At 43.9% G+C, this 20217-nt stretch overlaps 1 protein-coding gene across 16 annotated transcripts in view; it reads left to right on the forward strand.

Annotated features, from left to right (window-relative positions):
* The window catches only part of SOX5 (SRY-box transcription factor 5), a 607462-nt gene extending 587553 nt beyond the window's left edge, over nucleotides 1-19909 (forward strand). For all 16 annotated transcript variants that reach the window (XM_039698241.1, XM_039698239.1, XM_039698237.1 and 13 more), the window contains 4 exons: nucleotides 3919-4027; nucleotides 4911-5084; nucleotides 11177-11393; nucleotides 14462-19909. In XM_039698241.1, coding sequence (XP_039554175.1) covers nucleotides 3919-4027; nucleotides 4911-5084; nucleotides 11177-11393; nucleotides 14462-14765 — 804 coding nt within the window. In that variant the 3' untranslated portion in view covers nucleotides 14766-19909. The remainder of the gene's footprint in view (nucleotides 1-3918; nucleotides 4028-4910; nucleotides 5085-11176; nucleotides 11394-14461) is intronic.
* Nucleotides 19910-20217: the final 308 nt, after the last annotated feature.

A 20217-nucleotide genomic window follows, 5' to 3' on the forward strand; every position in this document is an offset into this window, starting at 1 on the left:
GGCCGTGCCCAGCAGGGATCAGGCTGTGCCAGGCTGCCCAGGGCTCTGGAAGAGCCTGCAGTCCCTCTGGGATGCCGGGTGCGATGGTCCCAGTGCCCCCCGAGCAGTGCTGGGAGCAGCAGGGAGGGCAGGAGGCAAACCCAGCAGGATGTTTGCGTTTCTCAGGCCTTCCAAGGGCTTGCTTCACTTCCATGGAGTACTGGGAGGAGTTCTGGCAAGCAGCATCAGGCTGTTCTACATATGTTTTGACTCTTCTTGTTTTATGTTTCTTGTATGAAAGAGACTGCAACCAAGTTCTTGTCATTTTTAGATCAGTGTTTTGTTAAACTACGACAGCTATCCATGACAGAGAGCCAACTAACTTTTGCAGCTGACCACAAAACTGAGTCTGACTTGTGGTGCTTAGTCATTTCTTGTAATTTTTTTTACATGACATACTCCATGTGTGTATGTGTTTTTGTTCTTTTAAATATAATTAGAGCATTTCTAGGAGTTGTGGTACAAATCAGTTTTCTCTGGCAGGTTAATTTCTTTGATTAATAAAGTTTTAGAAACTTCTCATCACATTGTGGCTGTTGATGAAACCTCTCCAGTTACACTTGGAACAATTGGGCTATTTTGAGATTGAATGGTCTCTACAGTATTATCTTCTCTGGTTTACCCATTAAAATTTTAAATGATCCAGTCAACAGAGCTCTTGCTCCCCCTCCAGAGAACCCCTCCTACAAGCCAATAGAAATTATGATTAGGAAGCCCATCATAAAAAATAAAATACTTTAAAAATGTCTTTCAGCCTTCTGAGGTCTGATGGAAAACTCAGAAATTTGGAATCCCTTCATGTTTAGCAAGAGATGGCTATGTTTCTTCTCTGGAAGGACAGGAGTGCTCCTTGCTGTTTGTTTTTGCTGCATTATGCTGTCTCATTTTAGAATTGCTTGTCTCACAAGCAATTCTTCACAACTCTTTCCTGGGTTTGGACCAACCTTGCCTGTTGTTCCCAGCAGTATTAGATCTAGGCTGCAGTAGATGCCACCTGGCATTTTTCAGAGGGTAAATAGCATTTCCTGCCTGAAAGAAAGGGATGTTCTGCTGGGCCCAAGATGCTTAAACCCACTTGAGGCACTGGCTGGGGCCTCACCTTGCTGCTGTTAGAGCAGCTAATCCAGCACAGCAGAGTGGTGGCAGCTTTGGGAACTTTGTAATTTGGTTTTGAGTTATGATAATGGTGACACATAGATCCTGGTTTTGTATGAACTTCAAATTGTTGTGGATTTCTTGTCTGAAGTTATGATGTAGATGTCCTTGTCTGTTGTGGGTTGGGGGGGTGCAGTTGGTTGATCTTTAAGGTCCCTTCCAACCCAAACCATTCTGTGATTCTGTGAGGGGAGGCTGGGATAGCAATGTCAGCAGGTTGCCAGTTAATTTGGGGTCAGAGAAGAAAAAAATCTTCTCCTTTGTTTCTTTGGAGGTTCCATAAATACTTGTGCATAAACAGAAAGACTCTGTAAAAAAGGTAAATAGGTACTTCCATCAAATGAAAAGCAGTAACTCACCACCTGAATGCTCTCCAGCAAAACCACATGGGATTGCTGCTTGGCCCCTTTCAGACATTTAGTGATTGTGAAAGTGTTGCTCTGTGTCAGGATTGGGGAAAATCAGCTGCTGTGTGTTTATGGGAAGAGCACAGGACAGGAAATCACAATGCTGCTGACCTATGGTCAGACTTCTGCATCCTGCCAGGGTGCTCTGATCTCTTTCTGCTCTCCTAATACTGTTTTGTTCAGGGGTTTGAGGGGGGCAGTTGGGTTTGGGGTTTTTTCAATGGCTTGAAATGGAAGATACCTTAAAGATCATCGACCTCCAAACCCCCTGCCATGGGCAGGGACACCTTCCACTGGACCACGTTGCTCAGAGCCCCATCCAGACTGGCCTTGAGCAATTCCAGGAATGGGGTGTCCATAACTGCTAACTCTGGGCAGTCTGATCTAGAGCCTCACCACCCTCAGAGCAAAGAATTTGTCCCTGACATCTAATCTAAACCTGGTAAATTGTCTCTCTCCATCTGTCTCCTCAGCTCCCCTCAGGTCCTGCAAGCCACAATTAGATCGCCCTAAAACCTTCTCTTTTCCAGGCTGTGCAACCCCAACTCTCATAGCTTTTCCTCCTAGGAGATGTGCTGGTGCAGAGGATCAGGCAAGCCTGAGCCTGATTGCAATATCTGCAATCAATTTGGAAGAAATACAAAGTAAACTTAGTCCTGACTTTTTGACTTCTGACAGTCTGCTTTGGAAATGAGAGCTGAGTTTAAAAGGCTGGATCAAAGAGTTTGGCGAAGCTAAATGCCTGAATAGTTCAGGTGCTTATTGGAAGCTTCTCCAAGCGTTCTGGATCTGCTGTGCCTGGTAGTGTTATGGAAACCCTTTTGCTTGGGATAGGCTGAGCCTGTTGCATGAGCTTTTCCTGCAAAAACCAAGAGGAGAACTCCTCTTGCATGCTTTCCATAGAGAAGTGTCAGGGTGTAGACAAAGCCCCAGGAGTGTGAAAGGGATTCGTGGTGAAAATGAATGTGAGGAATAGGAAAGTTAACTTCATGTTCCCTAAACTCTGTGAAAATACAAAGTTAAGCAGATTAGCCTTGTTTCTAACTCTTCCTGAGAAAATCTTTATGCAGTGACTTACATGAATCTGAACCATTCTTTGAATTGCAGATGCAGGGACATCACTTTGCAGGAAGCATTTCTGTATTCACATTGTTCTCTTTTCTGTTTTCCTATGTAACACATCCCAGTGACATTATTAGGCTACATGAAACAGTTGCCATGTGGAAACTGAAAGTTTTTTTTTTTTTAGTTTATTGATCTTTTACAGCCAACAGGAGTAGAATAGAGCAAGGAAACAGAAATCTTTCCTTTCAGGAAGAAGCTCAAAAGAATTTTTTCGACTGGAGCCACTTCATTATCATGCCACATCATTTCATTTTCTTAGCTTTGCAAAAGGCACAGTGCCTGAGATTTTGAAATGTTAGTATTGCTTCCCTAAAAGACTTCTTTTTAAACATATGATTGTCAGGAAGAAAGAATGCTCAGGAGCAGAAGTCATTGGGAAAACAAAAACAGTTGGAAAATGGAACACCTTTGTGTTTGTAAAGTCAAGCAATTCAGGGGGAAGCGAGGTGTTTTGAAGAGGACATTGGAATTAATTGCCCTAGCTTGTTGTTCTGGCAGTCTTTAGACACTGCTGCAGCCTGACAGATTAATTGGCAGCACACAGCAGCCTGTTGCAATCCAGGGTTCACAGTTAGTTCTGACCAGATGAGTGATGGACGGGGTGTTAGTAGGGTTGGACAAAACAGTCTGGACAAGAACACAAACTGCTGCCCAGGGATCATGCTTAATTCAGGCTGAACCTTTCCCAAGGCCTGAGTAAGTTTGAACTGTAGGGTGTTTTTTCTTTCCCTATGGGCTGCTTCCTAAAATACTGCCTTTTAAAAAAGAAACAGAGCAAAGCCATCCATGTCTCTGCACTTGGATTGCAGGCTAGAAATAGAGTGCTACAGTAAATGCATTGCAAAAGAGCATGTGTCACCTAAACTTCAGGCCAGCTTTGCAGTCCCAGGAACACAGAGAGCTGAAGTATTCTTCAGATGTGCGGCCAGTTTTATCATGCCAGTCATTTCAACCCTACAGAGTTTGCTTATCACCAGCTAATGAGCAAGTTTTGAAAAGGACTTTATGGCAGAGTCTGTAACCCTGTCTCTTCCAGAAGAAGCATAGTTATTTATTCTTGAATACATGGCTCAGTAAACTCATGTGAATAGTTATCTAGATTCCCTGTAAATCTCCTAAATAACATACAGACTTTGGAGTTACAATATTTAATTATTTTCCTGATCCAAATCCTGTCATCTTGCCCATATAGGACAAAACAACACTGGAGACCCTGACCCAGCAGCTGGCAGTAAAGCAGAGTGAAGATGGGAAGTTCAGCCACGCAATGATGGATTTCAACATGAGTGGAGATTCTGACGGTCAGTACAAATGGCTTTTCCTGATTTCCAGGTTTGTGTGTGTGTCAGTGGGATCTAAGGGAGAATCCAAGTGCTTTGGAAGCCCATGAGAAATATGAGCTGTTAGCAATAAGTGGCCATGAAACAAGGCAGGAGGAAGTGATTCATCGTGGGATGTTTTAAGTCTGGAGATGATTTTTAACCTTCCCTCTGTCCACTGAAGATCTCAAGATGGGACCAAAAATGTATTTTTGATAATAAAAGGGACTAAAGGAGGCAAATATATGTAGGGTAAGTGAGATCACACAGGGAAGCCATGAAGTGTAGACCTGATCCTCCATAAGTGCTGTGTGCTCTGCATCTGTGGGGGCTTTACTGGTTTGATGCAGCAAGCACGTTTTTTTGTTTCAATATGCTATTGCATATATTGTTAAGGAGATGTAGGCACAAAAACAGGCAAGTATGTAAATATTCATTTGCTAGTTAGAGAATTGCATGAGAAGAAATGCCCAGTGTTGTCATCTATCACGCCCTCTCTGTCATGGAAAAGTGGAAGAAAGGTGACATAATATGACCAGCATTCTGTAAGCAAGAAAGGATGGAAATAAAAAGTAATTCTGCATTGATAAGTATATATATTTGGTTTATGTAATTAAGCAGTAAAAGATGGCTTTGAAAAGCTGTGTAATACTTGGTATTTAAAAGCAATCAAAACTCCTTATCAGGCATATATTGTGTGATACTGAATTAATAGAATAACTGACCCAGGCCATACACAATGCACTAACCATTAACCTGCTGTGAATGCTGACTCTTGGAGCATGCAGCAGCTGGCCTGGGTACTGCTGGCAGAGAAAGCTGCTGCTGCACCACGAGCTGGAACCATTTTGCCGTTGCCTTGCAGGAAGCGCGGGGGTTTCGGAGTCGCGGATTTACCGGGAGTCGCGAGGGCGCGGCAGCAACGAGCCGCACATCAAGCGCCCCATGAACGCCTTCATGGTGTGGGCCAAGGACGAGCGCAGGAAGATCCTGCAGGCCTTCCCTGACATGCACAACTCCAACATCAGCAAGATTCTAGGTAAGAGAGAGCTGGAGAAGATTCTGACCGAGTTCAGCGGAGCGCCTGACAGAGCAGAATTGCTTCTTTCTCTCTTGTTCTTTAGTCACTGCACCAAGAGCAGTGACAGGAGTTTCCCCTGTGCTGCCCAGCAGTGTGTATTAACCACAGCCTGAAATATTCTTTGTAATTATTGAGATGGTAGTGGCAGTTTTGCCATGCACATGGAGTAGCCTGTAGTTCCCAGGTTTTCCTTTTCAGACATGAGGGTTACATTTCTCCTTTTCCAGAGAGCAGTAACTTCACCAGACTGCCAAAGCTTCTCCAACAGGATGAACAGTGGCTTGGCCAGATCTTCTGTCAGTTCTCTCTGGTCCTGCAGATGCATCTCAGCAGGCCCCACAGACTTGTGCACATTCAGGTTCTTGAACCTGATCTCCTACACTCAGAGGTTCTTCATTCTTCCATGTATTGAAAATAACTTTTTAAAAACCCTGATTTCCATATTGTCTGCTCTTCACCTCCTGATTAATATTTGTAATGAGCATCATCTACTGAATCTCATGCCAAACTCTTCCAACTTGTCGCTGTTTGATCAGATTCTCAGGACTGTGTTCTGTCAAGGTTTCTCCTCTGTGTTGTGCTGGATGGTGCAGTAGGTGACTAGTGAGGCTCGATGAGGCCAGTAATTACTTCTCAGCAGAAAAATTATATATCTGTGACCAAATTAGAGATACTGTATTTTTTACCAATAAAAACAGCTACAGGACCTAAGCATCCCTCAAAGCAGTGGCTAAGCAGGGAAGGTGTTTATCTGTGCTGCAGATCTCACTGGTTTTGCAGGCTGCTCAAGAGATGCAGCGCAGTTCTAATGGCAGCAGGGCTGGTAAATATGCCAGGTTTAGACTGGTCAGAGGCTTACCTTGATTAGAGTGGTATTATGAAAAGTTAGCAGGGGGCAAGTGGGAACGAGATAAATTGGTTGGAGAAGCAAAATGTATTGCCACGGATGGCAGATGTGATGATATTAACCCATGATTTAAAGGGTGGTACGAGACGATTAGATTAGTTATGGGAACAGGATTAGAAGGCTAAATTGGTTATGTTGATGGCAATAGAGCCTTATACTGGTTAGAAGTGATTATACTGGTCAGAGGTGTATGATGTGATTAGCCGGAGGACAGGGCAGTAATAGTTTTGGTCTGTTTCTAAATTGAGAGTAGACCTGGTTAAACCTGTTTTGAAGTAATCAGCTTCAGAAATCTACAAGATCATTCTGAATGGCCCTTTTCATATAGAAAGTACAAAGAGAGCTTGATGTTTTCCCTCTTAACTGATTGTTTTGGATAACAACCTCCGACAGCACGCTGCTAATTCATTCTGCTTAAAACAGGCGCTTGAGCTGGGCTGACATTTTACGCAGTCTCTGGGGATCCTGGTTGACATTTTAAAGGGCTTCTAAGCATTTTATAATACCCTAAAATCTGGTTTTAATAAGCCATTCTGCTGAAATTGTTAACATAAGGAATCACCTTTTACTATTTGGCGCTAGATCAGGGAGATATGGAGACATCTTTTTCTGATTAGATATACAGTAGTTGGAGTAAAATGTGCAAATTCATTACAGATCCTGTTGAGGTGACAGACAGTATAGCTGACTCCAAACTCTCTGTTTTGCTGCCAGATATGGGGAAAAGCAAGGTCTGAGACAGTGAAAGATGATGTTTCTATTTCTTTACAGCATCACATTTGATTTTTTTTCTCATTCTACGTGTGCAATAGAGAGGGATGTCCTGGCATCTTCCTTCTTGACAGAAACATTACAAAGTTCTTCCCTCAGCTGCAAAAGGCCACTCTTTTGAAGTCAGCAGGGAGCTGTCTGTTAACTGGCACAGGGTGACCAATTAGAAGCTCACAGTTCAACCAGGTATTAAGGTATCCTTATTAGAAAGCCACAATTTTTCCTTCCCATTTTCCCAGCAGCACTGCTACACACTGAGGTCACAGAGCTTGTCACTCAGAGTAACTTAGATAGAGTTCTCACCAATTGAGGGTCATTTTTATAGCAAAATGAGAGGAGGTGCCCTTCCCAGCACTAGAATTCTCTAGGGATTATGTTTGACACTGTGGTATTATGTTTTGAGCATAAAAATTAGATACACGGATTTGTCACTAAATTCATCTGTGCATACGTTTGTCATCCATCTGTTCATTGCAACTTAAACTTGTGGATAATGGTTTTTTTAGTAAATTGTTAAAAAAGTGCTAAAATGGGACTGCTGGACCCTGTCAATTTAATAATGCATTGTTTAGATATTTTGGTAAATATTTTAATTAATTTCACTGAGAAAAAAGATTTTAGGAAAAAATGAAGTTAATTACTAGCTTCAGAAATTCTCTTGGAATGTATACTTGTGTTTATACAAATGTGTACACATACCTATACATTATACAAGTGTTTGTCTATGTGAGAATGTTTTTTAAACATAAAATCAGCCTGATTCAGGTACTCAGGTTGAAAAATGTCAGTGTAATGCACTGAAAGTTAGAGAATATTGCAAACAGCTGAAAATTCTTGTCAGAGAAAGTTGGCTTAAAATCATCAGTGAGCAGAGCTCTGAACCTTGCACGTGTGTGCCTGGAGCACAACTGCCTGGGCATGGGTGAGGGCATCTCTCTTCTGCCCTGGACTCCAAGGTTTGCCCTCTCCAGATGTGCTCCTGGTCACACACAGCTGTGTGGGCACAGCTCTGACTGCCCCAGCTCAGCGAGGGGCAGGGGGCTGATCTTGGTGCTGCAAAGTCTTTGAATTTGCTTTTTTTTCCTAAATACTTCAGCCACCACATCAGGGTGAATTGTGCTGGAACCCTGCCCGTGGTTTTGCCTGCATCCAGGGAGGGGCATGGGCTCTGGTTACATAGTCAAGGAGGAAAGCCCTGCATGCTTGACCCACTCAAAGCTTTCCAGCACAGATGTGAGCAGGGAGCTCACTCAACACTGCAAATCTTCCCATAAAAATAAAGGTTTCTCACATTTCTGCAATCATACCTTGTTTGGGCTTGGGTTTGGCACTGTGCATAGGTGCCCATGCCTGCCTGTGTGTGTGTTTCTAGACACATAATACAATGACAAATAAAGCTATTACAGGCATATTTTGTCCAAATATAAGGTATTTTTAAAAAGTTCTAATATGTTGATTGATGGTACTCATTCATAGCTTACCCTGTGGGTGGAAATTCCAAGATCAGAGTTACATGCCCTTCAAAATTTCAAAATTTCAGATCAAGATGGTTCAGATAATTGATAGGATTATGTAAATTACTAAAAAGATAAGTGAAAATGATCAAATGTAAAGAGCAATGGTTGATCATCAGAAAATATGCCCTTTTACAAAATTCATTTTGACAGCATTGTTTGTTTAATTATGTATGATACTTCAAAACATACTAGTAAAGTATATTTACTATATTTTGTAAAAACAATGAAGTCGTAGTAAGAGGAAGCATCACTGCAGAAGGCAGCTATTAAAAATTTGCTGGGAAGAGAGGTGAAACTACCCGGATTTTTGTTGTATTTGAGTGTGCAGGCTCGGGAAGAAAAAATACAATGAATGACATTTATGTATCAATACTGTAGGTGTACCTGTATGTACAGATATTATGCATCAAAATTTCACATTCTATGGCCCTGATCCTGCAAAGGCTTGCCCTGTTCTCGTGCCTTTACCCACTACTTCTTGTCACCTGGTAGGGTAGGAATCTGCCTGCCCAGGTCTGACTGCAGGTTTGCAGCAAGGGAAATGGCACAGCAGAAGAGAAACTGTGCTGGAACAGAGCATTTTCATGGTAATTTTGTGAGATCTGAACTTAATTTCTACCTTCTTGTACATCTGTCTGTCTCAAAATATGTGTGAGTCCTTGCACTGCAGATCACTTCACAGCATATAGAGCAAATGTCAAGATTTGTGTAAAGACCAAGCTTGTCAACTTTTCACACAAAACACCTCATGCAGCACCTGAAGAAGGGGCTGGGCTGTTTCCCTGGGCTGTTAGGACTTCAGCAGGTCTGTGATTAGACAGCTCTGGATTTAGGCTAACTCTTAGGGTTTTCTTTGCTGAAACACCAGTGTGTCAGTGCCTACATGCAGAATTTGAAAGCACCCTCACATCTGGGCATCTTCCAGAGCTCATCTGCTTTACTGTGTATTCTCAACGTTGTTCAGCCCAGGCCCAGCCTGTGTCTCCCTCTTAGGCAGCATCACTTGGTGTGCATTGTTGTGACAGTCACTGTGTCATTCATCCCCAAGTCCAGGAGGAACACCAGTGTCATTTTTCCAGCCACTCTCTTTGCCAGGAAAAGCTGGGAATCATTTCTGTGCAGGAGACCAAGCTGCTGAGCAGGATTCTGGCCCCAGGGGTGCTGCCCTGTGTATCCCAGAGGCCTGGCAGCAGTCCCCAGGCACAGACACTCCTTCTGTGTGGCATTAGAGGGCACGTGCAGGGCTTTCAGTCCAGGCCCTAAAAGCCATCTAGTCAGGCTGTTATGGTGCTGGGCCTAAGCTAAAATCAGTGTTATTAAACTCCTGCCCACTCTGGGACTAGCTGGGGGATCTCTGCATGCTGTATGCTGCAAACAGGATGAAGGATGATGGGTTTGACTTCAAAGCAGTGTTTGCTGAGAAAGGCATGCCCACTGCCCCTTCTTGGGACAAAGACATCGCTGTTTGAACATTGCTTATCTCTGGATGTGAGGTCAGCTGGTACCAGCTCTTCTCTCTGGAAGCCCAGACTGCATAATGGAATAAAGATCCAAAGAGTAATGGGGAAAATGGTGTCAATAATCAGAAGGGGCCTTTCTAGAGGGAATGAAAGTATTTTCTTTCCTGGGGAAAGCATAACTGTGCTCCCTCTTCTGCAAGTGGGATAAGACCAGCCTGAGGAGTAGCATGAGGTGACCATAAAAAATGAGGAACAAGAGGAAGTCAAGTATGACATATGGCATTATGAACCCATTAAACTGAGAAACTATGCAAACATTTTTCCAGTGGGAAACTTAAGTATTTTCCAATAAAGTTTTCTTTCTAGGCCACAGGTTTCACAGCTTGAACTATTCCTGTTATTTGAAATGTATCTTACCCTGAAGCACTTCTATATTTAATGGCAAAATAAAATGGGGCAACTGATTCAAGAACTTTTACTTTCTGCTCCCATATTATATCCTTTAAGAAATATGAGTTTATAACTTTCAGCAGGCAGTTAAAAACAATTTTGAAGTCTTTACTATATCCCTATCTCAGATATCCACGTTGGCATAGTCAGAAAACAGGGCTGGCAGCAATGAAGCCATAGTGCAGCTCCTGGGAGAGAAGTGCCAGTAGCCCAGTGCTTTTCCCTTCATGACGCAGTAAATTCTTTAGGTTGGGGCTGGCAGTGTTTCCCAGCACTTGGTCTTGGAGTTAAAACCCCCCTGACACATATGGGATGGTTTATAGCTTTTAGAGGCATTGCTTTAGGGTCTTTGCAGGCTCCTGTACCTGACTGCAGAGCATTTACATTCAGCTCCTCTCCTGACCACCAGCCTGGGAGCCAGGAAGACCCGGGGTTTGTCAGGAAGGATTAGGCTGTGGGCTTGTGTATATCCAGATCTGATGCCTTGATCCAGCCGTGGATCACAGACAGCAGCACATGGAGTGGAGCCTCCCATAAGCAGGAGCTGTGAACAGGCACGTATCTACAGCAGAGCAGACTGTGTGTCCATCCCTCCAAAACACACTGCCTTGTTTCCTGGAACAGAGTGTCAGAGGTTGTCAGGATCGTGGTTTTACTGCCCACCTGAAAGGCTTTGGAAGGTAGATAAATTTCAGTAACATATTGAGTCAGAATTTCCAGTGTGCAGAATTTCTCTCTGCATCTTGGCCATTCCCAGGAGGTTTATGAGTCAAATACAAGCAAGACCAGAACCCTGTCTAGAAGCTCTGACAGATTCCCAGCCCAAAGCCAAATGGCCTTAGGTGTCTTCTTCTGGGTGACCTACTTGTTTCCCTGCCTTGCGGCGTTTGAGGATGAGTAGCCTCTCATCTCTTTTTTTCTCTCTTTTTTAATTTTTGGTGACAGGATCTCGCTGGAAAGCTATGACAAACCTAGAGAAGCAGCCATACTATGAGGAGCAGGCCCGGCTCAGCAAGCAGCACCTGGAGAAGTACCCAGACTACAAGTACAAGCCCAGGCCGAAGCGCACGTGCCTCGTGGACGGCAAGAAGCTGCGCATCGGCGAGTACAAGGCCATCATGCGCAACCGGCGCCAGGAGATGAGGCAGTACTTCAACGTCGGGTAAGGCACCTTCCATGCACTCATTCCGTCCCAAAACTAGCAACAGTCAGGGGGAATTCTTAATTCTTAATCGTAGTTGACTAGTGAGAATGTTAGATGTTGCTAACAGAAAATGGGAGCTGTACTTCGTAGCAAGGTGTTCCAGGAGGAGGTTGGGCAGTTTCAGGAACCTTTTTGTTGGCTCTGTTTTGCACTCATCTTAACACCTCAGCCAACTGTCTCATTTTCACTCTGATCATGAGAAAAAAAAGGTTTTAAGATTTTCTAATGAAACTTCTTTCTAATGAAACTTATTTCTAATGAAATAAGTCTGCTAGTAAAGCCTTACAACTGTTACAAGGCCTGAGAGAGAGCACCTGAAGGAATCCATGGTAGTGCCTCTGGATCCAAAAGCCAAAAAAGGAAGTCTGCATTCAGTAGGATCTGTGGCAAGTGGTCTGCAAAAGGACTGCTGAGCACACTGAGCTTGAGCTGAAATAGGAACATGGCTCAGTTGATTGATGCCAGGCTGTATTCATATCTTGTCTGCATTGTTCATTTGTCCTTCCAGGGAGTGTCTTACAGTCCAGCGAGTTAAATGCTTTCTGTTGAGCAGAAATTTTAAGACTAGTTCTGATAAACAGCTAACAGATCAGTTTGATATGATTAGAATAAAATATGCCCAGAAGACTAGCATATATTTTCCTTCTGCAGATATTCCTTGGTGTTAGTTACAGCAGATCAAAAAGAATCTGAAGTAATCAAATATTCCACAATAGTTCTGTATTCACATGAGAAAATTAAAAGCTACCCAGAGATCCTAAAAAAAGCAAAACCAGCAACAAGAGCGACCCTCTGAAATAATGGAATTTGTGTCCTGTTTCATCTGAGTTTGGAATCCTTTTGGTATTAACTGGGTTGCCCATCTCTTTAGTTGATGGCTGGAAGTAGCAGTAAAGGAGAGAACATCTATCCAGTGGCTGTGAAGTGTCAGCAGACTGTGTTTTAAACAGCTACAGTGTGCATTGTTAGAATAAGCCGCTCAGCAGAGAAATTTGAGCTGCTTAACCCGGTGGTGCTGGCAGGTCCAGTGATCCCAGTGGTAAGCACTGAAACAAACACAGGGAAGTCAGCCAACATTCGGCATCAAGAGATTAAAAAAGAGGAGGGGGCCTTATGGAAAAAGAATAGGTGGCAACAGAGCCCCCAAAACGCTGCTTATCTGGTTAGCATGCATGCCTCATCACAGGGAAAAAAATTAACCTTGTAACATTCTGCCTACAGAAATTCAGCTTTCCAAACAGGGCTGACATTGAAATCAAGACATTTCTGGAGGTAATTTGCACTGGGGCAGGACCCAGGGTGACACCTCTCTGGCAGCAGCTGACGGAGTGGCCCGTGGCTGCAGTCAGCAGTCACAGCACTACACTGCATTCCTGGTCTAGGTTCTTCCCAGTGGGAAGGACTGGGTATTTTTTAGTGTTCCCTATTTCAGTGTCCTCATCTCCAGCGGTAGCGTGTCAGGCATGGCCTGCTGAGAGCCCTAATACATTAGTACCTGAGGACTGCTGCAAGATCCTCTAGGCTGGACATCCCACAGAGGTGGAAAAATACTATTCTTAAATTATTCAATATTTGAAAAGCACTCTGAAAAGCACCATTTAAGTGCAAAGTGTTCCTATTGTTAAATATTAAAACCAGTTTAAGTGTGCTGAATCTTGTTGCAGAGATGCTGACTCCAGAAAACAAAAGCCTTTCTACTGAATTAAGAATAAAATGCAAATTAGATCTGCTCCCTACTTTAAGAGCTGCATCTTCAGCTGAGACAACTTGGGTTGTTTCAGAAATGTGGAAATAAGGGCTCTGTGGAGGGAGGCCTTGCTTGGATGGCAGGCAGGAAGTATCTGAAAATGCAGCAAGCAATTCCAAACAAATATAAAGCTGCTTGGCAGAGGAAAGTCTTTCAGGATCACTGTACTGTGTGAGGCTTACTGTGCAGCCAGGGCACAGGCAGGCAGGGGAACAGGGAAGGGTTTCATTCTTAATTAAGAATGTTCATCTCAAGAGACTCTGCCCTGTCTCCTGTGGCAAGGCTTTTCAGTGCAGATGGACACACCGCTGATGACATTACAATGTGCAGCATGTACTGAGCAGAATTACTGCAATGGAATTACTTCATGCAGGAAGGCAACAAAAGGAGCATGAATTTTAAACCTCTGGGCTTGTCGGGACTCTGAAGCTTCTCAGGGAAACAAACACTGGTATAACACAGCTAGTGTTCTTGATGCAAAGGGAATTTCTGTGGCCTGGAATAATTCTTCTTTCATTACTGCAGACAGGATTCCGAGGCTTAGACGCTGTGTAAAGGCATCCTGTAGGAGATTTTCTCAAATGCTCATGTTGTTTCCTTGCTTTTTATTTATTTTTCAATCGTGCCCGCTTCCATTTTAAGTCTGCCTTTTCCCAATTTTACCCACCTTCCTTCAGAGAATCTGCTTTTCACAAGGGCAGTGGAAACTCACCTTCCAGTGGGAGGCCTTTAGTGATCCTTGCTGTAAACTCACCTTGGCTCCAGAAAGCCCACTGTTCCTCTCCCTGGTAATGGGCAGGTCCCTGAAGGAATGTGGAGTAAGGATTGTCTCTGCTTTCTCCTCACCCAGAGGCATTTTCCTGCAGCACCTTCCCCTTCCTGTGCAGTCTGCCTAGATCTTGCTGCCTCTCTCCTACTGGCAGTTTATGTCTACTAACTGGGACTCATGTCCACTCCTGACAGCAGGCTGGATTTTTTAAGGGAAGCTTTTCAAAATATGCAGGTTTAAAGGTGGACCACAGCTGGCAAGCATGTTTATTTTTGGGTGGCACCAAGCTGATGGAAACAAAGACATTTCCCCCACAAGCAGGCCAGCTGAAGCCGTGTAGCCCAGGTGCAGCTAGAGGGGTTTCCTTCCCATGGAATTGATTGGGGTTAGTTTGTGAGCATCGCTCGGTGAGTTCCCAGTGCTGGAGCAGGGACTCCCGTGCATGCCCGTGCCGAGCCCTCCCCGCTGGGGCTCCCTGCAGCATCCCAACCCTGCACTCTCTCCTGGCAGGCAACAGGCGCAGCTGCCGCTGGCCACGGCGGGCGTGGTGTACCCGGGAGCCATCGCCATGGCGGGCATGCCCTCGCCGCACCTGCCCTCGGAGCACTCGAGCGTGTCCAGCAGCCCCGAGCCCGGCCTGCCCGGCCTGCCGGGCGCCTTCGGGCCCAAGGGCGACGAGCCCCACGTCAAGGAGGAGCTGCAGCCCGACGAGGCCAACGGCGACGTCTACGACGACTACGACGAGGAGGAGGAGGACCCCGATGCAGACTATGGCAGTGACAGTGAAAACCACATGGCGGGCCAGGCCAACTGATGGGGCCCCGCCGCCCGCAGGACTTCAAGGAGGAAAGGAAAACAAAAGTCAATAAAGCCCGTCTGGTTTATCCTTGCCAGTGGCCAAGCACATTAACTTTCTCATACACTGACTGTTACTTTAACTGTTAGTCTTAACTAGTTGGGACATCAGCTGACTAATAGACATCAGCCTGCATCAGAAGGAAAAAGGCTCAGAAGAAAGGAAACAAGGACAACGACAACAACAACAGAATGATATAAGCTATGGGTAAAATAATGCCAGTAATTCAGCTGCTATACCCAAGCACTGAAGTCTTACCCGTTGACCTTTTATTATTATTATTTTTTTTTCAAATAAACTTTATGGCTGTTTGTTCTACAATGTTCTAGAAATTCTCACTCAGGTACACAGTGCCAACAAGTGGCTTGTGAATGTGTTTTGTTGTTTTGTGCTACAGTTTAAAGAGAAATAATTTTTTTTTTTTTGGTAATGCACCTGACAGGAAAAAAAAAAAAGATAAAATTCCTTTTAATCCCCTCTGTCTCCTCCTCCTCCTCTTCTTCCTCTTCCTCCTCCTTCTCCTCCTCCTCCCTGTCAAATCTGGGTCAGAAGTGTGTGTGTGTGCGTGCCTGTGCGCGTGGCTGGCAAGGAAGGAAGTGGGGAGTCTTTCTGTTAACCCCAACAAGCATTTCCTTTCAAGAGAGGACTTCTCTTCATCAGTTGCACACCATACTGAGTCTTTGAGCAAGTGCCAAATTTGTACTAAAGCGCTGAACTAGTCCAATTTGCTTTTCTTAGGTTGGTCTCTTCTTGTTTTGTTTTTCTTTGGTTTTTCATTTGCTTCTTGCTCTGTCTGAAGTTAGGACAGTGTTATATCTTAGACAATCCCTTGAAGAACCTGATATACCAGCAGCTGGTGAGATTAGACATATATTTTTGCTTTTGCTTTTGCTTTTTAAAGGAAACTGTAGGTGCTGTTCTCAGGTGAAAAAAAAAAGAGAGAGAGACATAAGAAATTTAGAGAAAAAATATTTTATGGTCTTGGATTTTCATGTGTGCGTGTTTATGGTACTAATAAGAATAATCTTGGACTATCGTGAGCAAAAAGCATGTTCCAGAATCAAGTCCTGCACCCTCCAAGCAACTTGGTCTATAAGAAACCTTTACTTTTAGTTTGCACTTCAAGTGGCAGCATAAACAACATAAAAGGCTTGTCCAAAATGTGGTTTGTTCTGCACGGGACCCAGCAGCTGGAAATGTTACCAGGTGCTGAGCATAATTAAGTTACCACCAAGCGGGCCCAGTTCTGATGAACTCGTCCCTTCAGGGTGGTTGAGTACTTATTTCTGAATCAAAAGGCAATTTTTTTTTTTCACTGACTTCTTTCTCTCCTGTGCACTAGCTGAAATTCTTCTTTTACTTGTGGGATATTTGTGTGGGAAGGAAGGCTGATAACTGTGAGGAGATTTCTGTATTCCAAGGGGGGTTACAAGAACTCAGACCAGTGCAGTGCTGAGTTCCCCTCGCTGCTGCCTCTCACAGCTGAAAAATCATTCTCTGCGCTCAGCATTTGCAGTCTTGTCGTGGAGCAGTCCCACTGCTTGGGCAGATCTGCCTTCCTTGGGCAGCCACAGGGTCAGGAAGGTGTCTGGGAGCTGCTCTGTGCCCAGGAAGGGAAGGGAAGGTCTCGGCATCGTGCTGAGGCAGAAACCTTCCTCCTAATTCTTTCTTCAGCTGAGGATGCCAGCTCTGGGTTGTTTCCTGGTAAATTCCTACTCCCAGAGGGAGCTGCACTGCTGGTGTTATCCCCTGTAAGTTACAAATTTAGCCCCACACACCTTGGTGGCAGCGAGATCCCAGCCCAGGACATGCTCAGCACTGTTTGGCAGCCCTGACTTTGCAAGCAGTCCCTCAGTCAGGCAAGTTCAGCCCTTGGTGCCAGGTGCAGGACGATGAACAGGACAGGTAGGAGGAGGGAATGCTTTTCTTTGCCTCTGGAAATCCCACTTGAAGTGTAACTTGGGCTCTGCAGACCTCGTGCAAAGCAAAAAGCAAATGCCATTGAGCACTTAGGACAATACTCCCATGTTTGGGTATGTGACAGTTGCACCCTGCTACATCTCTTTTCTTTCTCTCTGTTTTCCCCGTTTTGATTTCCACCTCTGCTTTGAAACATTCTTTTCTATTTTCTCTCTCTCAGAAGATTTGCTCTGAAATTATGCTTGGAGTAGCTGATCATATCCTCCGTGTCAGAGAGGGTTCTTTTCTGTTTGTATTTTATGACTGTGTTGGGGTTTGTTTTTTTCAGTTGAACTGCCTCTTCTTGCTAGTGTTGAATGGTAATTATAATAATAATAATAATGGTCAGCTGTTCCCAGATTAGTAAATTATGTATAATTTATTTACACCCTCCCCCCCTTTTTAACTTTATTTTATTCTGTTCTAATTTGGCAGTGCAGCAAATGAAGCTGTTAGGCTATTTAAAATGGATACCCCTCCCCACCTTACCTTTTTATATATATATAAATATATATATATATACATATGAAAACAAATTGCTTCTTCTTCTGCTCACACCATTTCTCTTTCTTTTATTTTAATTTTGGCCCCAGCCATGTCAACTTCTGATGTTTATTATGATGGAGTGAATTAATGGGAGTGTTGTTTTCAATCTTAATTAACTTCTGCTCTCTCATCACTCATTTTAGTTATTTAATTACACCAGTCATCTAGAGCCAATTTTTTTGAAGCACTCTGTTTGGATAAGAAGGAAAAAAAAAATAGACAATTGTTTTTATATCATTATTATGTACAATGTGAAAACAGATATTTGCTCCTTTTTATTTTATTTTTTTAAAACTTTTAAATTTGTTCCCTGTCTTTGTGAACAAATTACTTCTGACTCTTGTGGGTTCACCTCACATTTGCTGGATGCTTGATTTCCACCGCAGTTGAGAGACCCTCTGGTTTAATTTAACTTCAGGCCGCCAGGATACTTTGTTTTAGCTCCAGGTAGGTGCCTGGCCGCCAGCTGGGGTTGGAGCAAGCCTTGGGCTGGCCAGGCTCAGGGGGAAGGGGCCCCTGGGCTTCAGTGGGACCAACTTCTGGCCCTGAATTCCTGGGAGAGGCTGGGGGCAGCCAGGGATGGGCAGTGCCTGGTGTCCCCATTCTGGGGTCCCTGGCACAGAGGGCAGTGCCTGGTGTCCCCAGCCTGGTGTCCCCATTCTGGGGTCCCTGGCACAGAGGGCAGTGCCCCCAGAGCCCCCAGCCCCAGCCAGGGCAGGCTGTTCATGCTCGTTCCCTCCGAGGCTGTGCCCCACCTGTCCTGCCCTGGGGCTGGGGGAAGGGGCTGCTGTAGCACACTGTCCCCCTCCTCCACCTTTGGCATGTTGGAACCCATGCAGAAATGTTAAAAAGGAAAAAAAAAAAATCAAAAGATGAAGACATAAATAAATGGCTCTGGGGTTCCAAACCAGCAAAGTGCTTAACACCCATGCTAGTGTTTTCTGAGGTCCAAGGATGAGCACCCACATGTCCTTCAGCAGTAGAAGACCAGATTTGAAAACAGGATACTGTTGTCCCTCTTGATTTTCTGGGGGAAAAAAAAATACCTAAAAAACAAAAAAGCAAAATATGCATTTATGAAAATTATCTTCCTGTCTTTTTTCTTTTTATTTTTTTTATTTTTTTTTTTACTGGGCTCTATGCCCTGGAGCACGTAGAAAAACCAGGTTAGAAGAGATTAGGATTTATTACCCTAGAAGCTCATTGAGGCCCTAGTGCCAGGGTGGGCTCTGTTCCCTCTTCCCTGGGAGCTGCCTGGGGTGGAAGGCCACCTCCTCCTGGATGGGGGAAGCCACCATGCATCTTGGGAGCTTGAGAAAGAACATCCAGCAGTGGGGAAAAGGGGAAAAGAAAGGAAAAAACTGAGGCACTTGCTTCTAAGCTCAATTAAATAACACAGAGTATATCCTTTTTTCCATTTATTCATGCCTTATATTAGTAAAATAGGATTTTTAAGTGCATTTAACATCTTTATCTAACCGTTCCGCTATATTAATCAGGCCCCCAGAAAAGAACACTAGCTATTATTATAGCATTTAATTAGTTTTGTAACCAAATCCTCTTATTATGAATGCACATGGAAGAAATTCTTTCTTCGAAGACATTATTTCAAAGATTTGGTTACTGCAGTAGACTGTCTTTAATTAAATCATTTTTTAGAAAGTAAATTGTCTTTAACCTTTTTACAGCACATTTTCAGAGCTTTTTCTTTTTAATCCAAAGAGATGAGCTGTTATTGTCCCCGAAGAAGCCTCTGACATCACATTTGTACCATCAGAAATAATTACACTCGGTGGAAATGTAGGTCTTCCTGAGCAAGAACTCGTCTGCTGCGAGGAGAGGCAGCTGCGCGGCGTCCGGGACGTGCGGGGCCCGCGCTGCGGGATGGGAGCTCCCTGTGCCTGACCACTGCTGGGTACAACCGTCCCTTCCATTTTGCAAATAACTCTGTCATTCACTCAGTGTGGATTCAAGTGTATCCTCAATTCACAGGGCATGGGCTGTCTGTTTAGCTTGGTTTATATTTACATTTTTTCGACTTTATCTTAACTTGTCAGTTTCCCAGATTGAAGAACGTGTCAAGTTCGTTTTTTCTACTGACTGATTTCTCTACTCCCCAGTGTTTTTTGTCACTGGTTTGCTGAAACAGTATTTATATAGCTCCATTGGCTCTAAAGCTCTTACTCCTTCTAACGTTTTGGATTTTACAAGTGAAATGAAAATAGAAAAGAAATAGAGACAATCAAATGCCTGGAGCTTAAAACAAAGTATGTGCAACCTACCATCTCACTTGAAATTTAATAAAAGAAATAATTATGTAAATATAACATAGAGTTATAGATTTATATTTTGTTCATAACACATAGTGTAATATAAGTTGTATATTTTCATGTTTTGGTTTTATGTTATCATTCATGCCACAATAAATGAAAAAAAACAGGAGTTGATGTACTCTTTAAAAAAAATACGATGTGGATTGCCACCATCCTGGGTTTTTTGGTTTTGGTTTTTGGGTTTTTTGTTTCTTTTGCATTCCCCTTTTTCAGTATTACTGCCCTGCAAGGCACCAATAAAACAGCAAATGTGTTCTTTACCTATCCTGTGGTCTGTTTCCCACTTCTTACAGCAAAGGGCGTGCTAGCCAGCCTTCCTGCAAAGAGAACCAAACAGCTGAAAATGAGATTTAGATTCAGCTCCCCACTCTGCTCCGAGATTCAAGGTTTTCATCAAGCCACAGCCACAAAAATCACCCCTGGCCTTAGAGCAGAGGGAGGAGCAGGTCCTGGGCAGGGTGGCCAGGGCAGTGTGCAGCACCACGGGCAGGGCTTGGCCATGGCCCTGCCCAGGCTGGGCTCTCCCTGAGCCTGCTGTGCTCAGGGAATACCCAATTATAAGCACAGTGACA

Source organism: Passer montanus, unplaced genomic scaffold, assembly GCF_014805655.1.
Source record: "Passer montanus isolate IOZ18808 unplaced genomic scaffold, ASM1480565v1 scaffold122, whole genome shotgun sequence".
NCBI lineage: Eukaryota > Metazoa > Chordata > Aves > Passeriformes > Passeridae > Passer > Passer montanus.